Source organism: Geotrypetes seraphini, chromosome 15 (assembly GCF_902459505.1).
Source record: "Geotrypetes seraphini chromosome 15, aGeoSer1.1, whole genome shotgun sequence".
Taxonomy (NCBI): Eukaryota; Metazoa; Chordata; class Amphibia; order Gymnophiona; family Dermophiidae; genus Geotrypetes; species Geotrypetes seraphini.
In genome coordinates this window covers 13,453,797-13,479,960 of record NC_047098.1, presented here as the reverse complement: position 1 = coordinate 13,479,960, position 26,164 = coordinate 13,453,797, and the positions used below count along the sequence as shown (strand labels likewise).

The following is a 26,164-nucleotide window of genomic DNA, read 5'->3' as shown; positions in this document are numbered from 1 at the left end:
ATTTAGATAGTATTGTTTATTGAGTGTTGAGGACCTTTTCTAATAAAGCTGATGCACAATTGATTAATTCGTAAAATTATGTGCAGTAATGATTAGCCTTGTTAACTACCTGTGTTTACTAAATATAACCCCATACTGAGTACAGATATTTTAGGCATTCTTATCAGTGGCATAATGAGGGTAGGTGGTGCCCAGTGCCCTCCCCAATTCCTTTAAGTACTCCCAAGCCACACTCACGCCTTCCCTTCCCACCCCTGTACCTTTTTAAATCTTTGCCAGCACGAGCAGCTTTTCCGGACTGCTGCTTGCGCTGGCGTTAACTTTCCCTCTGATCTCACTTCCTGGTCTCGCGACCCAGAAGTGATTTCAGAGGAAGTCAGGCCTGCGTGAGCAGTAGGGTAGAGTAGTTGCTGGCAAAGATTTTAAAGAGGTATGGAGGGGTGGGAAGGGAGGGCACGAGCGTGACTTGAGGAGCCAGAGATGTGCCGGCGCCCGGAGCAGTCCATCCCTTCCCCCCTTACTACGCCACTGAGCTTTATATTAAGCAGTGTTAATTATGTGCCTGACTTAGGGCTCCTTTTACTAAGCTGCACTAGTGGTTTTAGCACGCGCTGAATTGCCGTGCACGCTAGACGCTAACGCCAGCATTGAGCTGGTGTTCTTGGCGCGTAGCGCGGAGTTAGCGAGCTAAAAATGCTAGCTCACCTTAGTAAAAGAGGGGGTTAGTTATAACAAAATACTACTGTATTCATTCTACACGTGTTATGTTTAGTTAATAAAGGATACTTTAAAAAAAAAAAGTTGCAGCATGAAAGAAATGATTATTCAAGATACAACTACTTTAGTTTCTAAGACGGACACTTTCAAGATAATCTATGCAGAATAAAATACAAGACACATTTCCTTGCTCCGTCTTCATTGTATTCAAATAAATATCTCACAAATGTTTGTTGGGGTCTTCCTGAAACCAGACTGACTGGAGAGATGCTCAAGGACATTGTTGTAGTTCAGCCAAGACTGAAAGTATTGCAGAGGCTGTATGCCTAGACTTTAGGATAAGAGAATTTTGGGTTATCACATTTGATGGTAACAGAGGTGAGGTCTAGGTGCTCCTTTGGCCACAGGCAATAGCTGTGACACCTGACATAGAAGGTAGAGAAGGATGAGTTAATCGACAATATCGGCAGGATCCACAAATGATGATGCTATACACAGAATCTTGGAGGCAGCTCAGAATGAACTTGTTGCAGGAATGTTCAAGAAGTTTGTTCAATCCAGGAAGGTCTGATTGCTGTACTGCGAAGTTTTATAGGAATGAAAATGGATCAGTATATGCATTAAACTTTATATCAGTTCTGTTAGAGTACCACTGCAATTTATAAAACTCCACAGATAATACAAATTTCCTCCACAAAGTCTTTGAGATTAGCCTTAATACCATCGGATGAAGTACCAAGGTCACCATCCTAGTCTACAGAAATAGAGGTCCATGAATTTAAATAAATAAAATACAGTCATGTGAAAAAATTAGGACACCCCATGAAATGTTCAGTTCTTTCTTAAGAAATGTTCACATAGCGATGTCAGATCTTTTTATTTATCTCTGGAAAAGAAAGTGATATAATTTGCTGCACTAGCATGAGATAGGCACATGATCTATATATATGCTTCATTACACTGCGAGCATCAGGGAACACGTATTATAGATAAGCAATTATTGTTAAACTGAAACTATGTGGGATAATTTGACTCATGCTGCAGGTTTTTCTGTAGCTGGATATTGCACCAGGTTGTATCTGGAATCCGTTCTGGGTATTCAAGTGGCCACCAGAAGTCATCCAAGTACTACTTCAGTACCTGGATCTTAGCAAATTAGGATAGCTTTTACGGTCACTTAACTTGCCTGGATATTTATGCAAGTACCAGCGCTGAATATTGGAGGTACTGAAATAACTCCCAACTCTACCTCCAGACCAGGGGAAGGCAGTTCCGATCCTCAAGAGCCACAGCCAGGTCAGGTTTTCTGGATATCCACAATTAATATGTATGAGATGGATTTGCATGCTCTGCCTCCTTGAGATGCAAGTCTATCTTATGCATATTCATTGTGGATATCCTGAAAACCTGATCTGGCTTCGGCTCTCGAGGACCGGAATTGCCTACCCCTGCTCCAGACCATCCCAGCACAAGCTAGAGCAGGGGTGGGCAACTCCGGTCCTCGAGGACCAGAATCCAGTCGGGTTTTCAGGATTTCCCCAATGAATATGCATTGAAAGCAGTGCATGCCAATAGATCTCAATGCATATTCATTGGGGAAATCCTGAAAACCCTACTGGATTCCGGCCCTCGAGGACTGGGGTTCTCCACCCCTGAGTTAGAGCATGCCAAGGCAGTCACTCATGGTATTTAATAATAATATCTGCATAATACTCCTCAATATTATTGCCTGGACCCAGTGATACCAGTTATGTGAAGCTTTATGCATCAACCTAATATCTTTCATTTATTCTCTTGCCCGTCAGATACTTAAATTTGAATATCTGCCTCCTCTTGAAGGTTGTATGTATAAATGGAGTGTAAAGAAGCGGCTAATTCTGTGTTGCATTCGTCTTTTATCCTAACTTTATCGCATTTGGTCCATCATGAGTGACTTCTTCTTCTTTTTCCCTCAATGGAAGCAAAATAAATCAGGGTGTGTACTCGGTTGCACCATTGATGGTATTAACTTTGTCTTCCCCCTCATTTCATACTCGCTCAAAATGCACCTCCATCATCCTTTTTTCATATTTAAAAAAAGTAACTTGATTTAGAAAAAAATTTCTAGAGGAATGCTTTCCCCTCCCCCCTAAAAACAAACAAATAAGACATAACTAAATATTGCATCTGGAAGTTTGAAGGCTTAACATGCACTGCTTGCAAGATGTCCTTGCAGCATATGCTCCGTTAGTCTCCTGGTGTCAGACCTTCTCTAAGTGATGCTTATCTTAGATTGAGCTCTGACAATCCATGTGGTCTTCTCCCCCTCCCATTCTTTTTCTTTCCCAAACAGAAACAGTAAGAGCAATGACCCATGTCATCAATCAAGGGATGGCCATGTATTGGGGAACATCTCGCTGGAGTTCCATGGAGATAATGGTACTGTATGCTTATTTTATCATCTTCTGGTTGCCTGGATTCCTGCTTTGTATAGATGTTGGTCAGTAAGTTTAGGATCAGTTATTGATTAGAAAAGGATGAATAACAACATTTTTGTCTATTGGGGCTCTGCTGGTAGTGATCATTAGATTAAACCTGTAGATTTACTCAGTAACAATATTGAATCTTAAAATGAGGTAAATATAAAAATGAACAAAAGGGAAAATACCCTAAATGGGAAGCTCAACAAAATGATCATTTTTTTTTTTTTTTGCCTGCACGCCCCTGGAAGCAGTAGCCGATTGTTGAAAACTACAAGTTTTTCTGCACTTACTGCCACAAACTCAAGAGAGGAGAGACCTAGCAGATGCAGCTTGAAGGGAAAGGCAGAAAGGGAGGTATTTGCGGAGCTGTTGAGAAAAGAGAGAGCTTGAGGAAGTGGGTGTCAAGACAAAATAGAGATGAGCAATAATAGATAAATACAGAAGAGTGTTTTGCGGTTTCAAGTTTATTTAAAATTTTTTATACTGCCCAATCAACCTTCTAGGCGGTGTACAAGATCATAAAAACATACTTTAGCTAAAATACAAATTTAAGAACATAAGAATTTCCACTACTGGGTCAAACCAGTGGTCCATCATGCCCAGCAGTCCGCTCACATGGTGGCCCTCTGGTCAAAGACTAGCACCCTAACTGAGATTAGCCCTACCAGCGCACGTCCTTGTTCAGCAGGAACTTGTCTAACTTTGTCTTGAATCCCTGGAAGGTGTTTTCCCCTATGATAGACTCCGGAAGAGCGTTCTGATTTTCTACCACTCTCTGGGTGAAAAAGAACTTCCTTACGTTTGTACGGAATCTATCCCCTTTCAACTTTAGAGAGTGCCCTCTCATTCTCCCTACCTTGGAGAGGGTGAACAACCTGTCCTTATCTACTAAGTCTATCCCCTTCATGTATGTTTCGATCATGTTCCCTCTCAATCTCCTCTGTTCGAGGGAGAAGAGGCCCAGTTTCTTTAATCTTTCGCTGTACAGAAGCTCCTCCAACCCCTTAACCATCTTAGTCGCTCTTCTCTGGACCCTTTAAGCTGACAAAGCATCACCAAACAATAACAATAACTTGCAAAGACTTTTAAAGACAAACAGGAACAAAAGGTAAAAAGGCAAGAACTATAATAGTCAAGGTAAAAGAGAACAATTAGGGAAAAAACAATAGGAGGTTTGGAGAAGAGGCCATGGAGAGAGGATGTGATGAGGAAAAGGAGCAGAGCTGCTTCAAGCACAGACTGGCAAAGCTCCCCCAACCAATGTATTAGATTTCAATATGTCTGGAGATATAGGCAAATGTAGCTTATTTTTCCCTGGAGGCTACTAAAAGTTCTTCCTTGCAGTTCCTCAGACACTGAGCTTTGCAGTGTATAGGGAGATAGAATGCAACTTTTATGTATAGTAATTATTTTGTTGTAAACTAGAAATGCTCCTGTGTGCCTATGTTTTTTTTATAGTGATTCTACAAGCACTTGGATTTGACTTTGAACACTGGGGATTGTTCCGTCAGTTCTGTGTCATGTAATGGCAAGCTTACAGGAAATTATTTTGCTCTCTGTCACATATGTGTTTTCAGGAAGCATACTCCGTAGCTCGACAGTTTAACCTGATCCCACCAATTTGCGAGCAAGCTGAGTACCACATGTTCCAGAGGGAGAAAGTGGAAGTACAGTTGCCCGAGCTGTTCCACAAAATAGGTAAAAATGTCATTCATCGTGTGGTAGGAACAGGGATTAGACCAGGACACATCCAGCCAGTCAGGTTTTTCAGGATACCCATAATGAATATGCATGAGATAAATTTGCATGTGATGCAGGTTGAGAGCTCGAGTTAAACCCAAAGAAGACTCTTCATTCTTTTCCTCCCCTTGTAACAGTGTGAATTGAATTAATGATCGTCTCAGTTGCTCTACAAAATAGTAACATGTCTATGAAATATAAGGCAGGCACAGACCAATAAAATAAATAAAACACAGAAAATATTTTCGTAATTATAGCAGAGTTTTGTTTGGTGTTTCTAACCCTTAAATTACCACTATCTGTTACTTATTTACAAAGGTATTGTTGCATTTCAGTGATTTTAAATGGTTGTACTGAAGCAATCTGTCTTTTTCCATTTTTATTTATTTTTTGTTTGTTTCAATGTAATCATGCTCCTAATGTCTAAAATGGCTAATAAAGCTGAAGATGTTCTATTTACACATTTCTGGAGCCCTATTTCCTTTAGGTATTTAACGTGAGGTTTATAGTTATAGCTATAATCTATTAGGTTTGATACACCACCTTCAAGCAGAACCAACAAAGCAGTTTACAAAACAACAATTAAGAAAAGGAAAAGAAAATCAATGCAACTTGTATGAAAGGGAAAAACATTGAGAGAGAAAAGAATTAGCAATCAAGTATGTTGAGACAGCCAAAGACCTAGAACCCTGCCAAACACAGTGCTGCATTAGCAATTAGCATAATTTAATTGCCATGTAACACCTGTCAAGAAAATTAATGGGTGGGGCTGCCTTTGATAGGCCCAGCTTCTATAAATGGTGCCTAGATTGGCGTACCTAGCCAATCTAGGTGCATAACTTAATTATTCACTTTAAAAACAATTAATTAGCTGGTAGGTGCCTACCACTTTGAGGTAGATGTCTACTCTGAAAGTAGGCATGGTTAGAGGCAGATTTGGGGGCATGGCTTGACCTAACTTAGGTGCACTAATTCAGGCCAAGAAAACCCTGGCCTAAGATTTCAACGCCTACCAGTGCCTAAAACTACTTAAGCTTTACTAGGTGCAATTCTATAAACGGTGTCTAACGGATGATTGATAATTGCACTTCTTGATGCCTAGAAATTGTATATATAATCGGAGCCTTAATGCATCAAGCAAGAGTCTTAATGCCAAATGCAAGTGGTAAAAGCAATTAGAGTAGCCAAGTTTATAAAAGGTTTGGATAAATTCCTCGAAGTCAAGTCCTTAAATCGTTATTAAAGTAGACCCAGGGAAAACCGTTGTTTCTCACTAGGGGTAAATATCAAGGAGTGATGCTACTACCTCTTGGGATCTACCAGGTACTTGTGATCTGGCTTGGCCACAGTTGTGTCTTACATGTTAAATGTAATGTACTGCTCTGCGTGCAACTGGTAGCGCCATAGAATTAAGTAATAGCAGTAGTATAAGTTATTGCCACATGTTAACTAGCATGGCTGATAAGAGGGGTGTCTTAACTGCATTCCATGCTAGCAGCCATTCCGTTAATGCATATGAGATATTTTTGTCCTGCATGGCTGCCTTCCCCTGAGTGCCATGAACACTCTCAACAGCTACCTTGGAGGTTTGCAATTACCCTAGGTTAACTTTTGCAGGTTACTGAATGAACTGCTAGGAATTAAGACTGTTTGAAGGTTTTGCTCACCTGTGTTTGTTGTAGGGCCTTTATATTTTTTCTGGGAGCATTCTGACACCTAGAATTTCTTTTTGATTGTTGCATTTTTGTTTTATAAGCTATGTATAGCTTCAAGCAAGCTGAATATTTTGATTTTGAAGCAATTAAAATTTGGTCCTTATCAAACTGAACAGAGACTCTGGTTTTTGAGTGTTTCAAAGCATTGCTCTCAAGTCTCCCAAATCCCTATGTGGCTGTCAGTGGCCCATAGGAGTAAAATCCTGTCACGGGTATCTCAGGTGCCTTTGCCCAGAGAGTGCTTGTGACAGCCTGCCTACTGTCTCAGTCAGAAAGTTCAAGTCCAAACTGAAATTTGAATGTCAATCAGTCATTGATGTATTATTTGAGCTACATAAATGTTTGTTTGGTATGATTATTTTGATGTTTCGATTGTTCAATGGAAATGTTTAATATGTTTGTTATATTTTCAGAGCAGAACAGAGTTGTAGTTCGAGGAGTTTCCCCGAACCCCTCCTTCACATTTGTTTCTATATAGGGCTATTGCCTGCTTTGGTACAAACTGAAGGAGGCAGCAGAACCCTCCAGTGAAGAAAGAGGGATTCAAAAGCTGGAGTGGATTCCTTCTGCATGGCTTGCAGACATGGGGATACTACTCATCCATCCAGAATGACACACATATCAAATAGAAAATAATAGCAATCTCTTTTTATAATCTCTTTGTAGCAAATATTTGAAATGTCATTTTTCTTCTTTAAATCTTCAACAGGTGTGGGTGCTATGACATGGTCACCGTTAGCTTGTGGAATAGTTTCTGGGAAGTATGATAGTGGGATACCACCTTACTCAAGAGCATCCTTAAAGGTATAGAGGACTATATTTGTGCATTGTAGTTCTGGATGTGATTGTCCCAAATAACTACATAGTTTAAATTCAGAGATACTAAACTGCCTGTAAACCTCAAGCTGTGGCACAGAAGACCGCTCTTGTGTTTGATGTCTCAACCGAGGCCCAAGGAAAGGAGACATTGTCTCTGAGGAAGATGTCTCTCCAGCCCCCATAGTCAATGAGGGTTCCCAAGCCACGTAATTGATCAGTCTGTGCCTTTTAATAAACCTGGGAGGCAGTGAAGATATTGACAAGGCTTCCAGTGTGAATGTTAAAGTGGAATTTTATGTTATGAAGTTGTTTTGTGTCAGTTTTGTGAAATTGAAAGCAATGGTGCTGGAAGGTATGAGCTTTAATTGCAGTTCTCTGCACAAAGTGGAGTCCTGTGTGGATCTGGATGCTCTGGGATTTTGCAAAAAAAATGTTAATTAACAGGAACAAGGGAAGGAAACCTAGCAGATTATCACTTTTCAAATGGAAAACATAGCTTCTGGCTTCTGACTTGGAAAGCATTAGTAAAACATGGATAAAATGTACAGAATAGTTTTCTGTGTTTGAAAAGTGATAGTCCGCTAGGTTTCCTTCAACTGCTTCTGTTTAAAATTTTTGCAGAGGCCTAGACCTCCCAATCTACACAGGACTCCACCTAAGGTCTGCGTGCAGAACTGCATCATTGCTTCCTGTTTCCCAAAACCAACACTAAATTATTTCCAATAGCAGATTCATAACAGTGGCACATAAAATTCCACTTTAACATTCATGCCGGAGGCCTTTTCAATATCTTCACTGTCTCCAGTTATTTTAAAAAGCATAAATAGATCAGGTAGTGTGGTGGCCATGTTGGTTCACCTCAGTGCACAGAAGCAGAGGTCAGTAAAAACAGATTTAAGGTTAGCAGGGTTTAAAAAAAGGTTTGGATAATTTCCTAAAAGAGAAGTCCATAAGCCATTATTAAAATGGACTTGGGGAAATAAAGGAAATCCACTGCTTATTCCTAGGATAAACAGCATAAAATCTGTTTTACTTTTTGGGATTCTGCCAAGTACTTTTGACCTGGATTGGCCACTGTTGGATCAGGATACTGGGCTAGATGGACCATTGGTCTGACCCAGTAGGGATGTTCTTATGACTAATTTCTTTTTTATTTTGACTTATTTCCATGGTATCAGATGCCAAGCTTCTACTTTTATTCTGCAAACAGAGAGACATTGTGTGCTTTACTTGTCAAAAAAATATATTATCCCTCTTGTTTCATGCTTCATCTCTGTGTTTTTTGTGTCTTGTTTTTGTGACAGGGCTATCAATGGTTAAAAGATAAGATTTTGAGTGAAGAAGGGAGGCGACAGCAAGCAAAACTGAAGGAGCTGCAAGCTATTGCAGAGCGCCTGGGTTGCACCCTCCCACAGCTCGCAATTGGTATGCAGGAAATAGAACTGCAGTATTTTAAGGCTTTATCGTTATGAAGGCTGATTTTAGCCATACAGTGTTCTTTCATCATACTGCTAACAAGGCTCAGTAGAACCTAAGTGTTGTAAGAACTTTACGAAATCAGAGCTGCAAATCCAAAACAGAGAACATATTCTCAGATGAGGACCCTCGGCCCAATTTACTTCCTAGAGCAGTAACATATACCACCCCCCCACCCCCACCCCAGTTGATATCCATTTTCACCTTGCTTACTTTCTGCTGTGCTTATCCTAAGCTTCATTGATCTCCGTTGCCATGTTTGCCTCATGCTTTCTCTAAGAAGTCATTAAATCAATTTCCCTTTCTGTGAAGAAATAGTTTTGGAAAACTTTAAAAGACATTTGCTAATTTTACAGGGAAGAGAAACATTAATATTTTCTAATATTAAGCAGAAGAATTGAGAGACAGTTTTCTGAGCGTACAGCATAAAATGAAGGGGACCTTAAGCGGAGGAGTATATGTTCACCTTAACCGAAGCATGGCCTATGAGCTTGCTCTGTTTTCAGCACTCGTCTTTGATTAATTTGCCTCGCATTTCAGATCAAAAAGAACCTTTCATTTCTTGCTTTTTCCTGCCATGAAGTGTTGATATGACATGGATAAGATGAAATGCTGGGTAATTTGCATATTATCCAAACATAATCCATTGTTGCATGGCAGTTTGTGATCATTTTATATAACTTGGTATATTTTGATGTTTCAGCTTGGTGTCTGAGAAACGAAGGCGTTAGCTCCGTTTTACTAGGAGCTTCCAATGCTGATCAACTTCTGGAAAATATTGGAGCAATACAGGTCCGTCTCTGCATGTCTGCTTCCACAACATAATTAAACCCCTACTCCATAAATGCACACTGTGGCCAGATTTAGGGTTCATGACGGCAAGTTTCCAGAAGCAGCCCTGCTGCATTGCCTCCAGCAGAAACCGGTTGCTGCAATGACCAGATTAAGAAATAATAAGGGGAAAAACTTAGGTAGTTGTGAATGAAAGTCAATAGTGCTAGATCTCAGCTCTGGTACTGATTGGGCTAGAGACCTAAATGGACAGGAAACAAGAGCTGGACTAAAAAAAAAAAGAATAAAATCCCACTTACTAAACTTCTCCAAACACTAAATCGGGCCCTCAAAAAATTAGGAAAGCGAAATTACCATAACATTCAACTCCTGCTTGTCAATCACTACTGGATATGTGGAAGGGCGTTTTTGATATGTCTTCCAAATTCAATTGTGGACATTCTGCAAAAAAAAAAAATCCACAAATCCAGTGGCAAACATGGTCATTTTCAAACCAGAAGTCATCCCATCTTTTTGGTTCTAAAATTGCCCTATGTTAGACATTTTTGTGCTTAGTACATCTTTCTTTAACCCTTTCAGGACCAAGGGACATATTTGTCCCATAACTTTAAAATCCTATAAATTTTGATTGGGATAGTCTACAGTTCTAAATTTGATATGTACGGATTCCATATGATACTACCTTTATGTAAACAAACTGGTTCCGACATTCATTCATTAGCGTCGTTGCTAGATTGACGAGAAGATTCACTTGCCACACTGTCCATAAGCCAGAAGTGTGATTTTTTTAAATAAAAATAATGATATTTCACAAAAAAAATCAATTTTTTGGCATCTGCAAGCCCTTTTTACCATAAAAATGTCGTCAAAACCACAAAAATTGGCCTACGATCCTTATGGTCCTGAAAGGGTTAAAGGCTATTTTAAAACAAAACATCCAAAGAGAAAATGAAAAGACTATGCTATTGGTATGTCTTACTAGACTGGCCACACTGGTATCCCAGCCTAGGGCCCAGTGGGGCAGCCTAGAGGGTCACTGCAGTGAACTTCATATAAAAAGTCCCAGGTACACATCACATCATTGTATGAGTAGCCCTCCAGAAATAGCAAAAAAATGTATTGTATCCAACTGTACACCGTTACAATAGGGTCGTGGACACATGGAATGCGCTCCAGGCCTACATTTCAGCCGTCTTTCTTGGCATGAATTAAGAGCATAAGCAGTGCCTCTGCTGGGTCAGACCAGAGGTCCATCATGCCCAGCAGTCCGCTCACGCGGCAGCCCATCAGGTCCAGGACCTGTATAGTGATCCTCTATCTATACCCTTCTATCCCCTTTTCCTTCAGGAGATTATCTAATCCCTTCTTGAACCCCAATACCGTACTCTGTCCTATCATAACCCTCTGGAAGCGCATTCCAGGTGTCCAGCTGGGTACCCACTTTAGCCCTCCTAATGCCACTACCGGCGTTGGCCACGCCTACTTTGACGTTCCACAGCCTAAAACAGCTACCTAGCCATGATTCTAGCGGCCATTTCAGCTGCCTTTTATTTAGGCATCAGTAGGTGCTTCAACCCTGCCATTTCTGACTGCATTTTTCAATTACGTGGGCATCGGCAGGGTCCCTACTGATGCCTAAGTCTAGGTGCTGGTTATAGAATTTCCCCCTTCATGTTTTCTGGGGTGCTCACACTTTCCACCACAAGTATACCAGTTGCCCCGGATATTTTTATAATGTTCCATTATTGCAGAAAAATGTCCAACACATATGCATGTCCTAGTTCCACCCAAAACATTCCTCCAATTGCCCCTTTGAGATATAGACGAACTCTAGTGAAAAATGTCTTTAAAATGATTTTGGAAACTAGTGATTTGAGCATTTTTGCAAGGGGGGGGGAAACACCCATCTGCCGCATTGTGCCATTTCTTGAATGTTTTTCTGTTTCGAAAATGAGCCCCATAATGTGCTAGTGCCAAAAAAATGATGCTTAACTCAGAATCACACTACAGCAGCCTTTTACTTCAGTGAGAACTTCCTCACAGCATTTACCAGGGATTCATTTAAATTTCATGCATGCTCACATTTATAAGGAGAAAATATCTTTGTAGATAAGAGTACTAAGACGTAAGCAGCATGGCTCTAGGTTACACTGCCGAACTGACTGCAGAAGATGCTCATGGCTTCAAATATTTAACAAATGGCTTTTCTGAATCTAAACAGAATTTTGCCTTTTGATTTATTAACCAGTTTATTTTTACTTGCTTTATTTTTATTTTTTTTTATGCAGGTCTTACCCAAATTGTCGTCTTCCATTATACATGAGATTGATAGCATTTTGGGCAACAAGCCATACAGCAAAAAAGATTACAGATCCTAACTTTGAGTAATGTCCACCCTGGACTCCTGTTGTTCAACTCATTCTCCTGTTTGCCTGCTTATACTTTGTTGAAGCAAAGTCTGAAGAATGTCGTTTGCCTCAAAGAACTCGACATGTCCCAATATCGTAGGAAAATTGTCTAATGTTGCGTCAGATTGCATACACTTTCTGTAATGTTACTTTTGAATGCTCGCTCGTCCAAAAAGAAAAGTTGCCGACTGGGAAGAGATGATGAACTCTGAAGTAATGTGTATATATAAATAAGGCAGTAGCTCTTGTGCTTTCTTTTTTAAAAGGAAAAAAAATCTGTTTCTTTTAGAGGAACGGGTTTTCTGTATCGTTTGAAAGTCATATCTGACTCTCTTAAATATTCTTGCAACAATTACATGGATTAAGTTTGTGTCAAAACTTAAAATGAAAGAAGTTTATAATGGTATAAAGTTAAAAATATAATTCAGACCAAAGCTGGTTTATACGACAGCGTGAAATGTAAGACAGCAGGGCTGTCAGGTAAGGGGAGAGAGGGAGCAAAGTTTCAAGCATGTGAAAAATCAGCTGGTTAAAACTTTGGCATGTCAAAATGTATTTTAAATTTCCTTCTTTGCCGAAGCCGAACAATTTTCTGGAATGTACTTCTCCCCAAGTGAACTTTGGCTAAGAATGGGAAGCTTCCTTCACTCAGTTTCTGTAACATCACAAAGAAGCATCTGCAGACTTCTTTAAGTTCTGTCACCATGCAGAGGCTTCTTTCTTAGTGCCTCATTTCAATCTTGGAGATGTCACATGTTTTGTGTATGCACCCAACCTGGATTCCAGCCCATCTGTTCCTCAGGGAGAATGTGTATCTTTCCTGAGTTTTTCGTTTTTCCCCTTGCTGGTCTTTTGATGCTTACACACTTCCACTCATCCCGTAACCCGAATCCAGGACCTGCTTGATCAGCCAGTTGGCCACTTACAAATTATTTGCAGGCTTTTATGATACTTACTGGAGTAGCCAGTTAACTCATGGCTGGTGGGAATGATGCTCAAGTCTTAGCATATCTGTCAAACTTCTTCATCTTGTTGCATTCCCGATCAGATCTTTATCTGCCGTCATTTACTATGTTACTATGTGGTAGAGTTGATGATCTGCCATGGCCAAATGTCTATAAGGTGATTTCCTTTAGAAGCTCTCCTTACATAGGGCTCCTTTTACTAAGGTGCGCTAGCGTTTTTAGTGCACGCACAAAATTACTGTGCGCTACACCGTGTGGTACGCTTCTAGAATAACCCCAGCTAAGTGCTGGCATTAAGGCCCTAATGCACCTTAGTAAAACGAGCCCATAGTCTAGCTGAGAGGCATCACTTCATGGTGGTGGTGAAAGTTTGAAGGTCTTTTCAATCTGTTCAGCAGCTAGTCTTTTCTTTCAGACTTTTTGTGTTCCTTTGCTGTACTTGAAATTACATTTGGCCTGAGGAATTTGGGTCTCATTTATTGTAGCTCTTTTTTTTATAATAAATTGCTTAAGTTGTATGGCAAGTATACACATCAGTTAAACCAGTTTTCAAAAGAAAACCAGGTACATACTTGGCATCTGAAAATTACCCTATAGAAAGTATCTGCACACATTTACAGCCAGTATTTAATATGCAGAAATTTCCTGGCTTACTTTGTGCACATAATGCTTGTATTTCATAAAGAATGTACATAGATTCTACTCTCTCCTATGCTCCATCCTGAGAATGCCTCCAGTCCACATATAGGGTGCAATTCTATAAGGAAAGAGCTAACATTTATGCACCGAATATGCATGCAAATGATTCTAATGCTGGCATATGCATGCACATAAATACCAAAATTCTGGCTACTCGTGGGCTGTGTTTGGATGGACCATGATCACGGATCACAATTACACACCTACATTATTGAATATTTTACATGTGTGTTAGCACTTTATGCATGAGCATTTAAACCAGCTTTCTGGATGGTGCAAATACTCAGGCCTAGATTATAGGTGTGTATCTAACGGGGTATCAAAGTCCTTCCTTGAGGGTTGCAATCCAGGGTGGTTTTCAGGATTTCCCCAATGAATATGCATGAGATCTGTGTGCGTGCACTGCTTTCAATACATATTCAGTGAGGAAATCCTGAAAACTCAACTGGATTGCGGCCCTCAAGGAGGGACTTTGAGATCCATGATCTAACCTGTTTGCTAGTATTCTCTAAAGTAAGGTAGGCTCCTACTTTGCCTTATAGAATAGACACCCACTAGTTGTCTAAATATAGGCACAATATTATACAGTTGCCTTAATAGGAAGCAGTTCTATGAAATGCCGCCTGGGTCTAGAATGCATCTAAATACTCCTATTCCCAAACATTTACCTGCATATGTGTCCATTTTCCGGTCACAAGGTATTTTGCAAGTATTTGTCATAATTTGATGGTGTGTACGCTGTGGGCAGAACATGGGTGGGGCATACATTTAGGGTCTTGATTCTGGAAGCGGCACCTCCCATGCGTCGATCACAGACAGGCGTCGCTTCCAGAATTGCGGTGAGCAGAGACCATAGGCGCTGGAAATGTAGGCCAGGGTTTAGCAAGCCTACATTTCGGGTGCCTTGCATCCTGTCAGAATCACAGCCAGTGGCGCATAGTGACGCCAAAGACTGTTGCCACCCCCTAAACACAACCACTTCTGGGCTTTAGCGTCGTCATGCACCGCTGGTCCTGGAGGCTGCGTAGCAGTGGCTTTTTTTTTTTTTAAATGAGGGTTTAATTAGGTTTTAATGGCGCAACCAATTATCGTGCCACATAAATCCAATTAAACCACTTACCTTAGGCGCTGGTAGGTGCAATTTACTGTCGCCTAACTTAAAGCGACTTGTTTGTGAATCCAGGCCTTAATGTATGTAAATTATAAAATAATATATGTGTATTTTATAATAATTTGGGCACTAGCGTTTACACCTCTATGGCTGGTATAAGGAATTGTGCTTTTTGACTTGTTAAGCTATATAATTCCATAAAGAAAAGTAAGGGCTCCTTTTAATAAGCTGCGCTAGTGGCTTTAGTGCGTGCTACATGGTAACGCCTCCATAGAGCTGGCGTCAGTATTTTCCACGTAGCGTGGGGGTTAGCGCGCACTATAAACGCACACCTTAGTAAAAGGTGCGCTAGCGTTTTTAGTGCACGCACCGGATTAGTGCATGCTAGCTGAAAAATTACCGCCTGCTTAAAAGGAGGCAGTAGTGGTTAATTGCGTGTGGCAATTTAGCGCGCACTATTCTGCGCGTTAAGGCCCTAATGCGCCTTCGTAAAACGAGCCCTAAGTGTTTGCTTTTCCTTCTAGAATAGTTTCCAAGTAAGCACATTCTTGACGCCTAAAGACAGGCAGCCGTTTATAGAATGACTCCCAAAGAGTGGATACACGTTGTTTTGCCAAATACAGTCTTGGCAATTTTATAAGAAGGCCATGGTTTTTAAAATGACCCTCTAATTTGGGTTTCTGGTTAGCTGTGGCCTTTATTTTATTTTATTTTTTTTTTTACTTGGACATGAAACTGCCCTGGGTCTTGTTTTGCCGGTTGTTTTCCTGTGAAAGACATCAGGATTTCAAGTTCCAGAATGCATTACAGCAGGAGGTAGTGTCAGAAATGCAAGGACAAACAACAAGCTCAGAATTCTACTTAGTGAGTTTCTTTTTTGTTTTCATTTCCAACTCCAGTTGTAAAAAAATATTTTGTTTTCCAATGGACAGGGGAGACCACAAATGGTGAACTGTTACTTGACTGCTTTATTTATTGACACCCCCCCCCTCATGGATTTAGCTTCAGTTTTAAATACTTGAAAAGATTTTTACAAACCAGGCTCTGTGATGATTGTTTGAACAATTGACTGCTCTAACAGTAGGGGTATGGGGCCAAGGAGTGTAATTTTTATTGGTTTTCTTTTTTCTGAACATAATCACTGTGTCATTATGTGCTGTAAATGAAATGAGAATGATAATAAATCTACTTATACAATAGGAAGATATGGTATGGTTCTCTACGCCAAGAATTCATAACATACAAGTCCAGTCATAGATAGAATGATTCCATATAAGTGCCAATGGGATGTCAGACCACCCTCTGAGCAGCAAAGCTCGTTAGGGTTTATTTACTCATTCTTCCCGTAGGGCACTTCTCTAAATCCTCATTTTATGTTAATTCTTATCAGCAGTACTTTAAATAATTCAGTAAGCTTAATTTCATAAGTTAATTTCAATATATAAATTCATAATTTAGTCTCAGAACTTAGCTTTTCAGCCATCAATGTTAGTCCCCTCAACCAATGCATTTTGCTTTCTTTATCAAGACATGGGGGAAGCTACATAACTTTTTTCATCACTCATAAAGCCATTGGCTCTCTAAAGATGCCAAGGACATGTAGACCTAGAGATTTTCATGTAACCAGATGTAGCACGCTCGCCTTACACCTTGTTCTCATGAGGTTTAGAGGGCTTCCATTGTGCTCTGGAATGGGAAGCACCAGAAGGTGGAGCAGTGTGAGTTATTTAACCCTTTAATTGGCGGATGGTGAAACGGCTGCTTTACATACCTTGATGTCAAACGAGAGCCACAGTGCCAAATAACAGGCAGTTGGAGATGCAGATCTCCAATAAGAGCCATTGAAGGCGCATGTTGCTTCTGAGGAACAATACCAAATAAAGGGTTAACTTATTTCTTAAAACGTGAAATCCACCTTACACAAATGATCCCATGCAAATAAAGTAGAATTAGGCAATAAAACAAAATATATACCCTACTACTAACACTACTTATTTCCGTAATGCTACTAGATGTACATACTGCTTTGCACAAACATGAAAGAGGCAGACCCTCCTCAAGAGTTTACAGTCTATTCAAGACAATAAGAAATTAGGGAGTTCATTTATTAAGGGCATGATTAAAACAACATGGATATTTTACATGTGTATACGGGGTTAAGAGTTAAAAGCAGCCTCAGAAGGATGAGCCTTATAGCCTAGATTTGGATAAAGTTTGATGTATTGATTCTTGAACTCTGTTCCAGGCATATGCAGAGCTTTTATTGAGGGGGGGGACATCAAGGACTCGAGCACGAGTATTAGGCATCTAACAACAACTTAGAGGTACAAAGTACCGGCACCTTTTCCATTACTTGAGAAAAGGCCTATGAAACCCCAAGCAGTGATAAAAGAATTCAGGCTCTGCACACTCATTTCTGCCTTTTCATGAATTCTCTGGCTGGTTATAAGGGGCCTGGCTACTGTGGGGTGGATCCCTCAGAAATCGGCCAACTTCTGAAGAATGGCACGGTGTTTGAGTACTGGCATTTTTTTTACTAGAAAAAAATGACTGGGCATACGGCATAGCAAGATAGAACAAAGTCTAGAGTTAGCGGTTTAGGAGAAAGGGTACTTGTAAGAGCGACTTATCCGATGTATGGAATTCTCCAGAATACGTTTAAGGAGAGATTCCCATCATTGCACATTGTCCACAAATGTCCACGTATAAGAATTGCCGCTGCTGGGTCAGACCAGTGGTCCATCATGCCCAGCAGTCCGCTCACGCGGTGGCCCCAGGTCAAAGACCAGTGCTCTAAATGAGTCCAGCCTCACCTGCATACGTTCTGGTTCAGCAGGAACTTGTCTAACCTTGTCTTGAATCCCTGGAGGGTGTTTTCCCCTATAACAGCCTCCGGAAGAGAGTTCCAGATTTCTACCACTCTCTGGGTGAAGAAGAACTTCCTTATGTTTGTACGAAATCTATCAATTTTAGAGAGTTCCCTCTCTCTACCTTGGAGAGGGTGAATAATCTCTCTTCCTCTACTAGGTCTATTTCCTTCATTATCTTGAATGTTTCGATCATGTCCCCTCTCAGTCTTCTCTTTTCAAGGTGGGAACTGTCTGGTGGAAATTGGGTGGTTACTGACCTAGAACCAATTAGAATGCATTTATTTGGATGTGTAAATGAATTTGATTGATCCCCTTTTCCACCTAGAAGCAATTGTTCATAAGAGTGAGAATAGTGCCTTAAGCAAACATTTTAGTTTTATTCTAGGTTACATTTTTGGAATTAACTGACGTGCAGGCCATAGGCCAGGCTATTCTAAGTCTCCTGAACCTCTTAGCCTGCATGTTGATTTGAACAAATTAAGGGCCCCTTTTATAGCGAGTACCAATAGACATTGAATGGATTGCATTGCATTTGCCATGTGGGAATCGCTACCATGGTTTTGTAAAAGAGACTCAATGTTTTCAGGAAATTCAGCTTTGCTTAGGAACTAGAGGTGTAGCGGGGTGAGAGGCACCCCTCCCTCATCCTCTTCTGCACCCCCCTGCCCCTACACACTCCTTATCCCCACTGCTGTGCACATCGCTTCCCTTCACCAGTACTTCTAATGTTCCTGGTGCAAGCAGCAACCTCCAGCCTGCTGTCGCGCCTGCATGGGCTCTCCGTCTGACATCACTTTGTAGGCGTGGGTCCAGGAAGTGATGTCAGAAGAAGAGTTGACAGGTGTGACAGCAGCTTGGGGGTTGCTGCTCACACCAGGAATGTTACAGAGGTTTGGGGGGGGGGGAAGGAAGCAGCATGCGTGCGCGTCAGTGGGGCAGCGGGGGACAGAGAGGAGGATGGGACCCGTGCCCCTACCACGACAGTGCCTGGGGAGGACCTCTGCCTTTCCTTATGAAGCCACTAAATTGAATGGAAAATCTAGAGGTTCACTTCAGCGCTATCCAGTTGGTACCAGAGTAATCCAAGGGTGGAGTCAGGGAAGAGTAAGCAGTTGCAAGGGCACAGCCAATAGTCGGTGGCCCTACCTACATAACTATCCAGTTAAGACAACAAAAAAGGCTGTCTTTGGTTAATCTTGGTGTCCTTTTTGGTATGCAGGCAAGGACACTGACTAGCGCTAGTGTCTCCATATGGCTTCCCTGAGTAGGCCTCTTATCAGATGCTAAGCAGGGTCAGACCTGGCTAGTACTTGGATGGGAGACCACCTGGGAGTATCAGGTGCTGTAGGCTGAGGGGCCCCATGTTGAACAGCAGCAACATAGTGGAGCCGCACACTGCGCAGGAGAAGACAACCGTCGGGCACAAAAGATAAGTGCCTTCCTTTCTGTAGCACCTTAAGCACCAAATGCACTTTATATTTATCAAATGTCATCAAATGAAAAAGATTCGAGTACATGTCGCTTTACCAAGACCAATGATGAATTATCACCCCAATAAGGGCATGAAAAATCATTCAAGTAGTGCCTTGGGTCTTTGAGGTCTGGTTAATCAATTTGACAAACCGCAACACCCCCCGGGAGAGATGCCCATTCTCTCCCACTGCGCGCGCACACACACACGCACCCCTTGAATTACCTGGATGTAAACTGCTTTGAGCTGGGTTGTGAAGCTACAAAAAATAAAAGCGGTATACAAGTCCCCATCCCTTTCCCTTAAAATAGGCAGGAATGTCTACCCCTGAAATATTATGTTAATGTGGTCTCTAACCAGCTGCAGTGCTGACGTCTGTTTCAGAAATCAGTTGCTGATGTCTTCTTAAGGCTTTGGGCCTTTTGATGACGGGTATGAAGGGGTTTTTTTTCTCCCTTTCACTTGCATATTGTTTCATTGGTTTGCACATCACTCATGGGGTAAGTTGCTGAGAGGAGTCTCAGAGTGGAGGAAGCAGAGTGAAAGCTCAGGGGTGCTATTTTTTTTTTTTAATACAGTGAAGATGGGGGCCTGAGTCTCAAAAATTTTTTTTTAAAAAACCTCTTAATTTCATTTTCAAAATAAAAGGAAACATGAAGTTTAATTGAAACGCTTCTTTCCCTCCCCCCCCCCCCCCCCAACAAACGCACATCTCAAATTTTCACACATTGTGTCTACTCTCTACATTTTCTCTTGGACATAAATATATCACATTCAAGACCCACAAGACTTTGAGCCTTTCAAGTTTGTATCTTGCCTATAACAGATGTGGCTTGCAAATAGTTCATGCAGCCCTAAGGGAGCAAGGGCAGCATTTTATAAATTTGATGTGAGAAACCCTTTAATGTAGAAAGCGAAGCTTAATATCGACTTGATGTAAGCCAATGTTACTTCATCCGAAATGACATCTTAGCAGATGCAATGTCGTTGGTATGTTACCAAAATGTCATATTATAATAGCTGCCTAAGCAAACCTGCAGAAAGCGCCCTTAGGAAGTCGACAAAGCTGCCAATCACACAGCTGGCATAGGCTAGACCCCATAAATATTTCACTGACAGCTCAACTTGAGTTATGTTTTTGAGCATTAATTCTCCCGACCTGCTGAGAAAATAGTGATTTATTTTCATCTTAATTTTCACTCTTGTAAGTGAAGTATAATTAGGGCTTCATACTTTTGATTATAACTGGAAAACCTGCATAACCCCTTGCTCCCCCTGCAATGAGAGCCCCCTCATCCCCCAGTTATAACCAATGAACCCCAGAAATCATCCTCACCCATGTCAGTCTGATGGCGTTGTCTGGCTGTTGCTATAGCATCCAGATGTCAAATAATCGTCTTCCATGAGAGCTAGTGGAAGAAGGCGTCCTCATTATTGGTGATCAGCAGAAGACCGGATGGGGTTAGAAGCCAGGACAGGAGAAAACCAGGATGTAAGCATGTGTACAGGCCAATAATATAAACAAAAAGACAGAAGAACACCTTACCTTAGAATAGAATGTGCGTCATTTTTACTTTCACTTTAATAGTGTTTTCAAAGCTGCTGCTCGACTGCACACGTGTCCCCTGAAGAAGGTGTTTTCTTATACGCCGAAACAGGAATCCTTGTTGGGATCACCGTTTCAAACAAAGACTTTATTTTCAGTTGAAAAGACACCTTCTTTGCCTTTTTTGGCAGGCCAATAATGAGGGATCACAAACAGTTCGGAGAAGGTTTTCATGCCGCTGTACCGGCCATGGTATGCCCCTACCTGGAATTCTGCATCCAGCACTGGTCGCCGTACATGAAGAAGGACACAGTACTACTCGAAAGGGTCCAGAGAAGAGCGACTAAAATGGTTAAGGGGCTGGAGGAGTTGCCGTACAGTAAGAGATTAGAGAAACTGGGCCTCTTCTCCCTTGAAAAGAGCAGACTGAGAGGGAACATGATCAAAACATTCAAGATAATGAAGGGAATGGACTTAGTAGATAAAGACAGGTTGTTCACCCTCTCCAAGGTAGAGAGAACAAGAGGGCACTCTCTAAAGTTAAAAGGAGAAGATTCCATACAAACGTAAGGAAGTTCTTCACCCAGAGAGTGGTGGAAAATTGGAACGCTCTTCCGGAGGCTGTTACAGGGGAAAACACCTTTCAACGATTCAAGACAAAGTTAGACAAGTTCCCGCTGAACCAGAACATACGCAGACAAGGCTAGTCTCAGTTAGGGCACTGGTCTTTGACCTAAGGGCTGCTGCGGGAGCGGACTGCAGGGCATGATGGACCACTGGTCTGACCCAACAGCAGCAATTCTTATGTTCTTAACTGTTGCCTTGCATCAGTGGGAAGAGGAAGCGAGCTGAGGGAAAGAGAATGGTGATATGTTGAAAAAGAGACAGATTTATTGGGAGGGGAGCTAAGAGAAAGAGGGAGAAATTTTGAACGAGAGTTTAGTTTGTCCAATAGAAGAGCAGGATGAAAAATAGGGGTGGGAGATTGAGAAACAGACCTTGATCCATTGAGGGAGGATATTGTGTGCTTGTGAGACAGAGAGAAAGTAGAATCGATATTGTAGTAGATGAGAGCATTGAGTGATTGCTGGAAATGAGGGGGTGGAGAGAGAAAGTGACTGCTGTGGATAATTTGATGGACAACAAGAGAAAGAGAGAGAGTTAGTCATAAGAACATACGCATCGCCTCTGCTGAGTCAGACCATAGGTCCATCATGCCCAGCGGTCCGCTCCCGCGGCGGCCCCCCAGGTCAATGACCTGTAAGTGATCTATTACTCTAAAGCATTTGTACTGTATTAGAGTAATAGATCACTTATGGGTCAACTGAAAATGTTAAAGTAGAAAGTGGAATCCACTTAAAAATGTGCCTACAATTTAATTTTGCAGCGTAAAGACGCCCATATACGTGGATTTTTAAAATTCTTCAAGAACACCTAAATTTTAAAATGTATAAACTCCTTAAATGAGATGCCCTAAGTACACTATTTAATTCAGATACCAATTACTTGTTTTCTGTTTAGTAACTGGAAAGTGATAAATGCTACGTTACAATTTTATTCTCTGACGGCATATTTGAACTCTTGCATTGAACAGCTGAGTGTATCTGTCCTAGCATGGTACTGTGTCACTGTGAGTTCTCCAGCTGAGAATGTCAGCACTGAACTTCCAACATAGAAGCATAGAGTATGACGGCAGAAGAGGGCCGGCGGCCCAAGTCTGCCCACTCAAGAACCCTCCCTCCCACAAGTCTGCCTACTCAGGAACCTTCCCTCCCTGGGTTATCCATCTTTTAAGCATAACTCTGTAGCACCCCCACCTGTTTGTCCCATCGACTCTTGAAGTCGAGCACGCTACTGGCCTCGACCACCTGGCGTGGAAGGTTATTCCATGGATCAATCAATCACCCGTTCGGTGAAGAAGTATTTCCTGGTGTCACCATGGAATCTTCCCCCCTTAAGTTTTAGCGGATGCCCTCTTGTCACCAAGGGACCCTTTAGAAAAAATATTTCATCCTCCACTTCAATACGACCCGTGATGTATTTAAATGTTTCTATCATTAATTAATTACAATTAATTAATTAAAATTAATCAGGGACCACTGTTCAGGCACTAGGCCTGATGGGCCGCCGCGGGAGCGGACCGCTGAGCAAGATGGACCTCTGGTCTGACTCAACGGGGGCAACTTCTTATGTTTTTATGTCCTCCCTTTCTCTTGCCAAATTTCACCCACTAAGCTAAAGGAACAGCTTCTCCACCTCATCTGATCGGCTCTGTTTAATTAGTCTGGTTGCAGCTCATTCCCTTCAAACGAACAGCCTTCAGGAGGAAGTAGTGAAGATTTCCAATTATGCCACACTTGGTTTGACAGTGTCATTTGTGGGGTTTCAGTGTGCCGTCCGTCTTGATTCATGTTGCTTTTCTAACACTATGAGCCATGATTCTAGAGTTGTTTCTTATTATTTAAATTTATAATGGGCAAATCCTGTAAGTTGCCCAGTTCACAGCTCAGGTCCCTGCCAGGTATTATAGATTTTATTTCATATCTGGATCCCAATCAACTTATAAGGTCCCCCAATATTAGCAATGGATCTTTCTCTGTTTGTTCATTTGACTGAGTTAGCCCAACAGTCCTTTCATTTGGGCCAGTTTCCTGTAGGTCAGTAATTCTTAATCCAGACCCAGGTTTTCAGGACATTCACAGTGTATATGCATGAAATAGATTTATATACAAAGCAGGTAATATACCCAAATCTAACAGGCTTGCTAAGTCCTAAGGACTGAGCTGAGAACCCTGCCATAAATATCTCATTGGCATGTCCAGAGGCTAAGTAGATGCTCCACTCATTCTCCACCCCCAACCCTCCCCTAACTTAACCAGTTAGCACATGGCCAATAAGCGGCTATATTCCGTAGTGCTAACCGGTTAAAAGCCGCTTAATAGCAAGTGATTGACCACTCAGTGGTGTGTTTAACTGGGCAGGAGACTCTCAGGCAGAAAGGTCCTAAACTTCAGAAATACTGTACTAACTTTGTCAAGAGGGAGGAGTCATTACCTAGATGGGAAATGTGGAAAAGCGAAAGTGAAAGGAGCTACTAAAAGGACAACAAACCTATTTATTAAGAAAGTAAATGAAAGTAAGAGAAAATAAAGAGGTGTTATGGGTTTTTTTAAGGTAGCCAAAAGGTAAGAAGGCAAAAGATTAGAAAGCTTTATACTCCTATTAATTATTTCTACAGGGCTACCAGACGTCCACAGCACTGTACAAAGGGATGAAGGAGGCAGTCCCTACTCAAAAGAGCTTACAATCTAAACAGACATGACAAACAGAAATAGATTGCAGTAATCTTTATATAAGATATCATAGAAGAATGAAGACACACAACAATAGCTGGGAAAAGTACCGTAATAGAAGTTAAGACAGTGTCAGTGCAAACAAAACAATAAAATGGATGAAAAGCTTTGGTTCAACATATTAGTGGCAAATGGTACTCAAAGGGGCAGAATATCTAGAGGTTGATGAGGATAAACCACAATTGCTTAACAAATATTTCGGTTCAGTTTTTATTAAGGAAAGCGCTGAAGTAGGACCACAGAAGATGGATGCAAACGGGAATGGACGTGAGGAAGACCTCAATTCATTTTCCAAAGACAGTATCTGTGAGAAACTGGAGAAACTAAAAGTGAGCAAAGGGATGTGGCCTGCTGGCATGCAGCTGAGGCTATGAAAGAAAAGTTGGATGAGCTTCTTCTAGGTGGTTTCAAAAGGAACCCTCACAATTCCTGGCATTTATGCCTAATATACACGTTATCGCCTTATCTGGAGAGGCGTTAGTCAACTGGGAAACCAAGATTGAATCAAGCTGATTCAAACTTTCTTTCTGTGCATGCTAAGTAGAGCAGAATTGAAGACTTGACTTTAGTCCGAGTTGTTTTAAAAGTAGAGATGAAAACAAACGGAACAACTTGGGACTGGAAATGAACTCAGATGCAATCCTTGAAAAGTACGTTTCTCGGTATTCTTGAAATACTTTTCATGATTATGTAATGTAATTTGTAATGTAATTTATTTCTTATATACCGCTAAACTCCGTTAGGATTCTAAGCGGTTTACAGAAAATAGACAATAGGGTACATTAAAATTATAAGTAAAATAGGTACTTAGAAATTCACTTGCTGTCCCGAAGGCTCACAATCTAACTAAAGTACCTGGAAAAATGATAATTAGTAGAGTAATAAAGAAATAAAAAATAGATATAGAGGAGAAAAATAAGAAAATAAACATTCTAATAAGACTACAATGATCTAAAGGACTTTGAAAGGTTGAAAAAAGAGGGGAGATAGGAAATAGAAGCAGAAGGGAGAACCGTTGAAACTATAGAATTCTTGGGAAATTTGAATGAAATTTAAATAATAAAATAAGAAACAAAAACAAGTGGCAAAACAATGAATGAGATTTAAAAATAAAATATCATAAACTAAAAAGAAAGTGAAAAAAAAAAAAAAAATGACAGGCATAGGTATTCAAATGATCACCCGTAATTGGAAGACTCATGACAGACTTAATTACACCTTTTGGTGGGCGAATGTGCGTATCATGTACAAATATGAAAGAATGAATGCGGAGTGTTGGGGGTTTAGCAGCTCATGTAATAAAGTGTGGAGCCCATTGACTAAATTTGTTACTTTTCAATAATGATCATTTACCTTTTCTTCTCTCTTCTTCTTAGATACCTTTATACATCCAGGGTGGGGGGGAGGGAAATAAACCTTGAAGATATAACTGTATAATATAATATTATCATTACATATTAAGTCTTATCAATAATAATAAAATGTTAAGCGCGCATGCGCACTCGAAAGTCGTGTTCCCTGTTCCGTTGCGACGGAACGAGTGCGCATGCGCGCTTAACGTCACAGTCTCCTTTTTTTCAAGCCGCTGCTAGTGACGCGTCGGAGCTGGACCCCCCATTGACCCTCCCACCAGTACAAGGCTGACAAACCCGGCAGGAGCAACAGCGTTGCAGGCACACTAAACGCTGCTTCGGGTCTTCTATTGGCCTAATTTCCTCTGCCGCGTCCCACAAGGAGGCACTGGGGGCACTAAGGACGTAGAAAGGGACACTATGGACATAGGAAGGAGGCACAGGGAGATTCACAGACAGAAAAAATGACAGACAGGCAGCATGCAAGGAGAGAGAGACAAAGAAAAAAAAATACCCAGACAGACAGACATCTACTCTAGCACCCGTTAATGTAACGGGCTTAAAGACTAGTGTAATTAATAAATGAATGAAGGGTGGGAGAAAATGATTGTTTTATGTATTACCTGTATAATTAATAGTGCAATGTATGCAGTATTTGGTTTTCTCTT

The 26,164-nt window shown here is 41.1% G+C and overlaps 1 protein-coding gene across 4 annotated transcripts in view; it reads left to right on the top strand.

Moving 5' to 3' along the window:
- KCNAB2 (potassium voltage-gated channel subfamily A regulatory beta subunit 2) overlaps nucleotides 1-13,612 on the top strand; it is a 131,585-nt gene extending 117,973 nt beyond the window's left edge. For all 4 annotated transcript variants that reach the window (XM_033921896.1, XM_033921894.1, XM_033921895.1 and 1 more), the window contains 6 exons: nucleotides 3,050-3,135; nucleotides 4,757-4,877; nucleotides 7,344-7,438; nucleotides 8,758-8,878; nucleotides 9,633-9,721; nucleotides 12,010-13,612. In XM_033921896.1, coding sequence (XP_033777787.1) covers nucleotides 3,050-3,135; nucleotides 4,757-4,877; nucleotides 7,344-7,438; nucleotides 8,758-8,878; nucleotides 9,633-9,721; nucleotides 12,010-12,099 — 602 coding nt within the window. In that variant the 3' untranslated portion in view covers nucleotides 12,100-13,612. The remainder of the gene's footprint in view (nucleotides 1-3,049; nucleotides 3,136-4,756; nucleotides 4,878-7,343; nucleotides 7,439-8,757; nucleotides 8,879-9,632; nucleotides 9,722-12,009) is intronic.
- Nucleotides 13,613-26,164: the final 12,552 nt, after the last annotated feature.